The 10,488-nt window shown below is 49.5% G+C and overlaps 1 protein-coding gene across 1 annotated transcript in view; it reads left to right on the top strand.

Moving 5' to 3' along the window:
- Positions 1-368: 368 nt before the first annotated feature.
- Positions 369-10,488, top strand: part of WDR48 (WD repeat domain 48) — a 103,274-nt gene continuing 93,154 nt past the window's right edge. The window contains exons 1-3 of the mRNA XM_075316734.1: positions 369-464; positions 7,130-7,270; positions 7,566-7,644. Of these exons, the coding sequence (XP_075172849.1) occupies positions 417-464; positions 7,130-7,270; positions 7,566-7,644 (268 nt within the window). The 5' untranslated portion in view covers positions 369-416. The remainder of the gene's footprint in view (positions 465-7,129; positions 7,271-7,565; positions 7,645-10,488) is intronic.

Genomic DNA, 10,488 nt, shown 5'->3' with positions numbered 1-10,488 from the left:
TCTGCTACTCCCCCCCATCCTGCCCCTGCTCTGCTGCCCCTGCTGTACTGCCTCCCCCATCCTGCTCTTGCCCCCCGCCACTGCCCCTGCTCCCCCCCATTTTGCCCCTGCTCTGCTACTCCCCCCCCCCCCCCCCATCCTGCCCCTGCTCTGCTGATCCATCATTCTGCCCCTGTTCTGCTGCCTCAATTCCAATCTGGACCGTTCACCTCCAGAATATTGACATGTCCGGCACTGTAACAGTTAATCATCCGCGCGCACAGATGACGTCTGACAAGTATTGGCGGAAGTGGCCATTCTGACCTCAGTTTGGGCGGAAGTTGTAGTGTCCTATGATTAGGGCGGAGGTACATGTCCTTCGGTTAAGGGCGGAAGTGGTAGATTTCGGAAGTGACGACAAAGTGTCAACATGCAAGATGGCAGCTCATCACAGGCAGAACACTGCGGGGCGGAGGAAAGTTCAGGTATGTCAGGTAACCGGGACGTGACCCCGGTGCTGGTGGCGGGTGACGCGGATGCGCTCTCATTGGGGAGACTACTTGCTGTGCGGCGGATGCTCAGTGTCCGGGGAGGAGGGGCGGGGCTGTGAGCACCCCCCGGAGAGCACGGGACGCGCTGCCGGTCCCAGTGCGGGGGGTTCTGCTCGTCACTGAGCGGCCGCGGCGCCTCCAGCACAGGACCGTGTACGTGATGTGCGCCCAGTGCCACCTGTAACTCTCCCACAGTGAGGCACACACCCCCATGTTACCCAATGGGTCCTCCTCCCCCAGGCTTACCTTATGGGATTTTGTCGTGTAAGACTGTTACATTGATGGGATCCGGGGGTGCTGTCACCAGTGTCCGCCCTGTCAGGCACATGAGTGGGGTCTGTACAGGACATGGACCCCGCTCTTTAGGATGGTGTCTCTGCAATCTGCCCTCCAACCCCCAGATACAGACCCCACTGCCTTATGTGCTGTAAAGTAGAGGTTCTGCTCTTATGATGCTTTTTGGAAATAATGAGGTAAGAAATAGATATCCCCTATTATGGCTGATGACCCTCCGGAGCCAGGAAATGGCTTGGTGTCTGACATTTTCCACTGTCTTCTGCTAAATTACGCCTCAAGCTGCATAAGCCATCACTAATCAGTAGTGATGAGCGGGCACTACCATGCTCGGGGGCTCTGTACTTGTAACTAATGATGAGCGGGCACTACCATGCTCGGGGGCTCTGTACTTGTAACTAGTGATAAGCGGGCACTACCATGCTCGGGGTCTTGTAACTAGTGATGAGCGGGCACTACCATGCTCGGGGGCTTGTAACTAGTGATGAGCGGGCACTACCATGCTCGGGGGCTTGTAACTAGTGATGAGCGAGCACTACCATGCTCCGGGGCTTGTAACTAGTGATGAGCGAGCACTACCGTGCTTGGGGGCTTGTAACTAGTGATGAGCGGGCACTACCATGCTCCGGGGCTTGTAACTAGTGATGAGTGGGCACTACCATGCTCGGGGGCTTGTAACTAGTGATGAGCGGGCACTACCATGCTCGGGGGCTTGTAACTAGTGATGAGCGGGCACTACCATGCTCGGGGGCTTGTAACTAGTGATGAGCGGGCACTACCATGCTCGGGGGCTCGTAACTAGTGATGAGCGGGCACTACCATGCTCGGGGGCTTGTAACTAGTGATGAGCGGGCACTACCATGCTCAGGGGCTCGTAACTAGTGATGAGCGGGCACTACCATGCTCGGGGGTTTGTAACTAGTGATGAGCGGGCACTACCATGCTCGGGGGTTTGTAACTAGTGATGAGCGGGCACTACCATGCTCGGGGGCTTGTAACTAGTGATGAGCGGGCACTACCATGCTCGGGGGCTTGTAACTAGTGATGAGCGAGCACTACCATGCTCCGGGGCTTGTAACTAGTGATGAGCGAGCACTACCATGCTCGGGGGCTTGTAACTAGTGATGAGCGGGCACTACCATGCTCCGGGGCTTGTAACTAGTGATGAGCGGGCACTACCATGCTCGGGGGCTCGTAACTAGTGATGAGCGGGCACTACCATGCTCGGGGGCTTGTAACTAGTGATGAGCGGGCACTACCATGCTCGGGGGCTTGTAACTAGTGATGAGCGGGCACTACCATGCTCGGGGGCTCGTAACTAGTGATGAGCGGGCACTACCATGCTCGGGGGTTTGTAACTAGTGATGAGCGGGCACTACCATGCTCGGGGGCTCGTAACTAGTGATGAGCGGGCACTACCATGCTCGGGGGCTTGTAACTAGTGATGAGCGGGCACTACCATGCTCCAGGGCTCGGTACTCGTATTGAGCAAGTCGGATGCTCGGATGGGTGCGACTTGTGTACTGGGTATAATGGAAGTCAGTGGGGTAAATCTGGAAAAATGCTCAACTTCCCCATTGATTTGTATTATACTTGGTACTCGAGTCGTGCCCATCCGAGCGTCCTCTGACTGTACGTTACGTTACGAGTACTGAGCACCCGACCAATTGTCTGACATGGCTGAAAATAATTCCAGGGGATGTCTTGTGGTATAACAGCCTTGATCCTGCTCCGTTGAGAGAGGCCTATAGCCAAATGTGGAGTAATAAAGTGCGGCTTGTTATTCGTAGTCCGCAGGAGCCGCTATGGGCTCACATCACAGCTCCGACTTCTGTTGCAGTGTGGAAACAATGATCGTGGTGGAGCTGTCAAATGACAACCACAGTGACCGATGGGCACCATAACAGTCACAGGGGACTATCACGTCTGTCATTTTACTGGGAAAGAATATCACTTATACATTTAGGCAACTCCTTTAGTGAAGTGATCACTTTTGTCCCATTCACATTATTTTGGGACAAAATCTCCTGTGCTGATACTAAATGGATCCTGTCACTTCTCCTTTCGCCGGATCAGTACACGGCTCATAGATGCGCTCAGATCTCATGTCCAAATTGCTTGTTTTATAGGGGGCATAAAAGACACTCTGGTATTATAAGTATCCGATCACTGCCACTACGGATCCTACAACTAAAGAGGTTTTACAGGACAGGAAAATATTCAGTGTGGACGGCGTCTGATGGGTACAAATCTCAGCCATGTGTAATATTCCCACTGTCAGGATTCTGCTCTGTTACTTGGAGCTGTCATCACGTGATTGTTCATAAGACGTTTGCTTTTTTTTACCCAGTTGTCGTCCTGCTTCTCTCGGTATTAATTCCCTCTGGGTTTTGTATTATGGGCCCATATTTTCGTTGTGTAGATCAGAGTGACAGTGGGTTAAATTGCTTGAGTTTCACAAAGTGGTCAGCACACAAGCACTGCACAGAGGGACCGCTTACTGCCAAGCAGGTAATACATTTCTGATAATACTAAAAGGAAATAAAAGTTTATGAAGGATAATAGGTAAAAAGTGCTTGTTGTTTTTGGTCCATTATAATAAATCTGGGTTTTGATATAAAGCTGCATGAACCAATCATCAGCCGGTATCTAAGTGCAATTACCACATGCTATTGTGTGCATGGAGGATGTGGAGGCCGAAGAATAGGAGGAAGCAGATCTGATTGACATTTAGAAAAAGGAACTGAGGAGTGTGAGGGTAGGCTGCTTTCACACTACGTTTTTTTTTAACATTCGTTATTAACGTTTTTTTGCTCTAAAAGTGGATCCTGTTTTTACAAAGAAAAACGCATGCAAACGCAAGTGTTATTTTGCAGGATCCTATCACTTGAAGTCTATGGGCAGGCATTGAAGTCATGTGATCAGGAGTGAGGGGAACTGAACGTGATAGACTGGGAGCCGGCATCTGACAGCTGCGGATGCTGGTAACCAAGGTAAACATTGGGTAACTAAGCGATATTTACCTTGGTTACGAGCGTCCGCAGCTGCTAGAAGTCGGGCTGCCTGCTCCCTGCACACGTAACCAAGGTAAACATCGGGTAACTAGGCGAAGCGCTTTGCTTGGTTACCCGATATTTACCTTGGTTATGAGCGGGGGGAGAGGGAGGGGGAGAGAGGGAGGGAGGGGAGAGACTGATCACGCCAGGCTGGTTTCTGGGCATGCTCAGTAGAGAAAGCAGGATCCTGTCTATCAGCAAGCCAGCGTTCACATGCGTTTGCGTGCTGTTTAGTCAGGATCCAGCAATTTGCAGTATTTGGACGCAGCTCAAAAACGCTACAAGTAGCGTTTTTGAAAAAAGTTAAAAAACTGCAAGTCGCTGGATCCTCACTATATCGCACGCAAACGCATGTGAACGCATGTTGACGCGAGTCCATTGCAAATGCATTGAAATGAAAACGCATTTGCACTGGATCCGTTTTTGCGTTAAAAAAAGTTCATGACGCATGTTAAAAAAAAACGTGTGAAAGCAGCCTTAGGCTACTTTCACATATCAGTTTTTTTCCATCAGGTACAATCCGGAAAAAAACGGGTAAAACGGATCCGGTACCGCATCAGTTTTATCCCCATAGATTTGCATTGTTACAGGATTGTACCTGATGGCTTTGCGTTGCATCCATTTTTTTCCGGATGCGGCAAAATTAATTAATTAGCGCCGGCCGGAGGCAACGTGTCTTGCAACGTTTTTTTGTCCGACAAAAAAACGCATTGCGCCGGATCCGGCGCAATACGACGTGTTTTACAATGAAAGCCTATGGACGCCGGATCCGGCGCAATGCGGTAAAAAATGGATGCGGCTGCCGGATCTGTTTTTGTAAACTGTGCATGCACCAAATTAATTAAAAAAACTGATCCATCAAAAAACTGACAAAACGGATGCAAAAACAGATGCAAAACGGATCCACCGGATCCGGTTTTTTACGCATCCGGCATAACGGATCCGTTAAAAACCGGATCCAGTGGATCCGTTTTTCAGTAATTTTTCAGGATCCGTTGGAGACAGAAAAAAAAGGACTGTGCCTGAATACAGAAAACTGATGTGTGAAAGTTGCCTTAGTGAGATGAGGTGATGGCATGTCTAAAGAGATGTGTTTTTAAAGCGCGCTTAAAAACGTGGGGGCCAGGTATTTGATCTTCTAGGGTTGTGCATACCAAAAAACTGGTGTAGCACGAGAGAAGTCTGGGATATGGAGTTGCGATGTTTGGATTTTAAAGGGTGTTTGTCTTAGATCACTTGCAAAAACGGAGGGTATAGGGTGAGAGATAGAGATAAGGGAGTAAATATATGATCAGTGCAGAACCGTCAAGGCTTTGTGGGTGAGAGTGATACGCTTCTGTTGTACAGTGTCGTGAATGAGTAACAAGTGCAATGACTGGCAGAAGGTGGAGGCATCAGTGCAGCTGCTGGACAGACATAAGACACTGGCTGCCACACAGGACGTATTGGTGAGGAGAAAGTTTGGTTAGAGGGAGACCGATTAGTAGAGAGTTGCAGTAGTCCAGGCAAGAATGAAAAAGGGCCACAGTAAGAGTTTGTGTTTTCAAAGGTGAGAAAACATCAGGGTCTGGAGATATTATTGAGATACAGGTGAGAAGAGCGAGTGGTAGGATATAGGGAATAAAGGAAAGCTTTGTGTCAAATAAGACCCAAGACAATGGGCATGCCACTTGGAGTTATGGTTCCACCACCCAAGGAAAATGCAATATTGGGTATAGGTACATTAGTGTGGGGGGGGGGGGGGGGGCACAAGAAGTTCAGCTTTGGCGAGATTCATGTAGAGGGAGGACAGATTAGAGACAGCAGACAGACAAGGCCCGGTATTTTGTGCTGAGGTGTAGGTGATGTCAGGAGGAGAGGTGTGCTATTGGGGGTCATAAGCATAGATAGTGTTGACTTTAATGGCATTTATCTTGTGTATCCTCAGTGACATAGGCCAGGAATACTCCTGTAATGTGCCATAAAGATACCAGCGATTTATATTTTAAATGGCCAAATCAAAGATCAAAAATAATGGTGTGGAGACAGGCGGCACTTATATTTGTGTCTAAATTGTTGTTGTGCAACCACAGCTGCCGTGTGTCCGTAGCTGGCATCTTCAGACCACGCGGTGAGAGGTGCATCACACAAAATGCCCACGTTGTTGCAGCAGCTTTTGATGTGGCCATGTAGACAGGGCAGGACATTCTACTCTTTTGTTGTAACTGACCGGTCTGATCTCCAGTAGACTCGGTGACTCTGATAAAGCATTGTGCACAAGCTGCCCTAATGATGCAGAGCTCACTCACACGTCCATCTTTTCTGTGTGAGAGACAGACTGACTCTTTTTCTGGGATCAATTTTTCTAGTATATATGAATGGCTCCATGGACGAGCACGGGTACATATATTATCTGTGAACACCATGGATGGCTTTTGTATGAGAATATCAGATGTCTGAATGAGGCCTGAGTCTTTAAAGGGAACCTGTCACCAGATTTGGCGACTGTAAACTGGCCACCACCAGTGGGCATATACAACATTCAGGAATACGGTATATAAGAGCCCAGGCCGATTTGTATAACATAAAAAAAGCCTTTTATTATACTCACCTGCGGTCTGGTCTGATGGGTGTCGCTACTCTCCAGTCCAGCGCCTCCTCTGGTGCGATCTCCGTCCTCCTTCCTAGCCTAGTGTGGATGATGCGTCTACATAATCCACTCTGGCCGGCATTGCGGTCCTGCGCAGGCGCAATGTGATGTACAATACTGAGGGTAGATCAAAATATTGTAGTGCACATGCGTGGGCGGTTTTAAACCTTTCCTTGCACCTGCGCATTACAGTACTTTGATCTGCCTTCAGCAGGGCAGATTATAGTGCGCCTGCACAGGACCACAATGCCGACTTGTGTGGATGATGTAGGCGTGTTATCCACACTGGTGTGGGTAGAAGGACACAGATCGTAGCAGAGAGGAAGTGCCGTACCAGAGAGCAGCGACACCTATCGGACCGGATCACCCCCTAGGTGAGAATAATAAAGATGTTTTTTATGTTATACAGATCGGCCTGGGCTCTTATATACAGTATTCTGGAATGCTGTATATAAGATCTCACTGATGGTGGCCGCAGCTTATAAGAGACAAATCTGGTGACCGGTTCCCTTTTAATGCAGCTCATAGTGATTTTTCTGTACTAAGTTATACAAAGTCATTGCTGTGGGTTAATTTGCTAAAGTAACGAAACTATGCCCCCCCACCCTCTCGTTTCACAGGTCTCTTATGTAATTAGGGATGAAGTAGAGAAATACAATCGCAATGGGGTGAACGCCCTGCAGCTCGATCCTGCACTAAACAGACTCTTCACAGCCGGCCGAGACTCCATTATCAGAATATGGAGCGTCAATCAGCACAAGGTAATTCAGAAATCTGGAAACCCAAACCAGCACAGTGCCCGCTGTATTAGAGGTAGGCTGTTACATTACAGCTGATTGCTGACAGCCCTGGCACTAAGATATTGGGCACATCTCTCCATCCAGACTGTGGCCAAATGGGCACATTAGCCCGGCAGTATCTGACACGTGTCCTGAGCCTACAAAACATGAATTGTCCAATTGGGACAACTTCCGATACTGATGTACTTATCCCCACAGCAGGTATGATTCCAGAGTCATCAGATCAATAATCTTATTGTTTCTTTGATTATTCCAGCAAGACCCCTACATAGCATCCATGGAGCACCACACAGACTGGGTGAACGACATTGTACTGTGCTGTAATGGAAAGACATGTAAGTATGTCATGGTGGCGAGCATTGTGTGAAAGCAGGTTACATAGTAATGGTTTTAGGAAAAAATAAAAATGCTCTTCCCCCCCCCCCCCTCTATAAAATAGAAATATCCATGTGTATAGCATCGGCCTGCCCCGGACATAGCCATGTGTATAGCATCGGCCTGCCCCGGACATAGCCATGTGTATAGCATCGGCCTGCCCCGGACATAGCCATGTGTATAGCATCGGCCTGCCCCGGACATAGCCATGTGTATAGCATCGGCCTGCCCCGGACATAGCCATGTGTATAGCATCGGCCTGCCCCGGACATAGCCATGTGTATAGCATCGGCCTGCCCCGGACATAGCCATGTGTATAGCATCGGCCTGCCCCGGACATAGCCATGTGTATAGCATCGGCCTGCCCCGGACATAGCCATGTTTCATAGTTTCATAGTTTTTAAGGTTGAAGGGAGACTCTCAGTCCATCTAGTTCAACCCGTAGCCTAACATGTTGATCCAGAGGAAGGCAAAAAAAAAACCCCAATGTGTCAAATAAGCTCCAATGGGGAAAAAAATTCCTTCTGACTCCACATACGGCAATCAGACTAGTTCCCTGGATCAACACCCTGTCATAAAATCTAATATACATAACTGGTAATATTAAATTTTTCAAGAAAGGCATCCAGGCTCTGCTTAAATGTGAATCACTCATTACAACACCATGCGGCAGAGAGTTCCATAGTCTCACTGCTCGTACAGTAAAGAATCCTCGTCTGTGGTTATGATTAAACCTTCTTTCTTTGTCGCTCCATTGGGAGACCCAGACAATTGGGTGTATAGCTTCTGCCTCCGGAGGCCACACAAAGTATTACACTGAAAAGCGTAACCCCTCCCCTCTGCCTATACACCCTCCCGTGGATCACGGGCTCCTCAGTTTTATGCTTTGTGTTGAAGGAGGCACACATTCACTCGAGCTCCATTTTAGTCAGCAGCAGCTGCTGATTGTATCGGATGGAAGAAAAGAGGGCCCCCACAGGGCCCCCGGCATGCTCCCTTCTCACCCCACTAAGTCGGCGCTGCTGTTAAGGTTGAGGTACCCATTGCGGGTACAAAGGCTGGAGCCACATGCCGTTTTCCTTCCCCATCCCTTAGAGGCTCTGGGAGAAGTGGGATCGTAACCGGTCATCCATTCACTGGGACCGGGCTCCCTCCGCAGCCCCTGAGGGAATCTGACGGACAGGAGACTTGGTATCATCAGGGACAGGGCCCTGCATCTAAAGGTACTCTGTGTCCCCTTGGGGACGGTGCATGGAGCGCTTGGTCTCAGACGCTGCAGCGGCTGCTGTATTTTTATGACGACCGGGACTACCGCGCCGACCGCGCCTGTTTGCCGGCCGCGGTATTAAATTTAGTCCCCGGCTTCATGCGGCCTAGTGCCATAACTCCCGCCCCCGGGCCTGCCAGTCAGGGGTCAGGGTGGGACGGTCGGCCTGACGTCGACAGTGAGGGCTGGAGCACACTTTAGGTGTCCTCCTCCCCCCTAACTAATCACTGTGGGGCACCAGATTCCCGCACTTTATTAGTCGCCGCCCACGGCTCCCTCCTCTCCTGAGAACGCCGGCAGCCATGTTTTAAACACATTCTGCCGGTGGAGGACTTCTGGCTGCAGCTCTGGGAGACCCAAGGCAGGGAATCTGGTGGACACACACCGCTTTGGGCGGTCGGTAAGCCACACCGGTCACCCGGTGCTGGTCCCCCTAGGGTGCCGAAGTGTATGTATATATATATATATATATATATATATATATATAATATATAAATAATATAATATATAAATAATATAATATATAATTATATATATTATATATATTATTATTATTATATTATATATATATATATATATATATTATTATATATATATATATTATTATATATATATAAATTTGTATACATTTTCTCTGTTCGGCCGCATTGTTTTGCTTTTGGCTATATACCCTCAGTGATCACTCTCCTAGGAGACAACAGCATGTCGTTCACAAGGAGCAAGGGTGCCAAGACACAGGGTTATTTTGCAACCTGTACCTCTTGTGCGGCTATGTTACCTGCAGGTTCCACCTACCCTCACTGTGAGCAATGCTCGGGCCCTGTGGCACTCGCTCAGCCGGAGCCTCGGGCACTGGTGGGCCCCTCGGCTCAGGTAGAACCGCCGGCTTCCCCTGTCCAGGTGGCAGGGACAGAGTTTGCAGTTTTAGCTGAGAAACTCTCTGAGTCACTTTCACAATCCATGGCTCAGTCTATAGACAAATGGTCTGCTAAGATACTAGAAGCCTTGCAGTCCAGACCGGCCCTTACACAGGCCCCGGGCACTGCGGGATCATCGCCCCCAGGCCCCTCTCGGTCTGCGCCGCAGCGTGCTCCCGGGGTGGCCCCTAGTTATCACGTGGAGGACTCCGGCACGGACCGCAGTCCCAGACCGGCTAAGCGGGCTCGCTGGGAATCTTCCCCGACTTCATCACGCTGTTCGGGGTCTCAGCTTGAGGACTCTCTGGAGGATGAAGCGGAGGTCACAGCCCAGGGCTCTGACCCTGACGTTGCTCTCAATTTTCATACACCTGAAGGGGACGCCATAGTAAATGACCTTATAGCGTCCATCAACCAGGTGCTAGATCTTTCTCCCCCAACTCCACTTATAGAGGAGTCGGATTCGCAGCAGGAAAAGCACCAGTTTAGGTTTCCCAAACGTACACGGAGTGCTTTTTCTTTATCGTTCCTATGGGAGACCCAGACCATGGGTGTATAGCTACTGCCCCCGGAGGACACACAAAGTTACTACACTCAAAACGTGTAGCTCCTCCCTCCTA

The sequence above is a fragment of the Anomaloglossus baeobatrachus genome, chromosome 6 (genome assembly GCF_048569485.1).
Source record: "Anomaloglossus baeobatrachus isolate aAnoBae1 chromosome 6, aAnoBae1.hap1, whole genome shotgun sequence".
Lineage (NCBI taxonomy): Eukaryota > Metazoa > Chordata > Amphibia > Anura > Aromobatidae > Anomaloglossus > Anomaloglossus baeobatrachus.
This window is presented reverse-complemented; position numbering and strand designations above follow the sequence as displayed.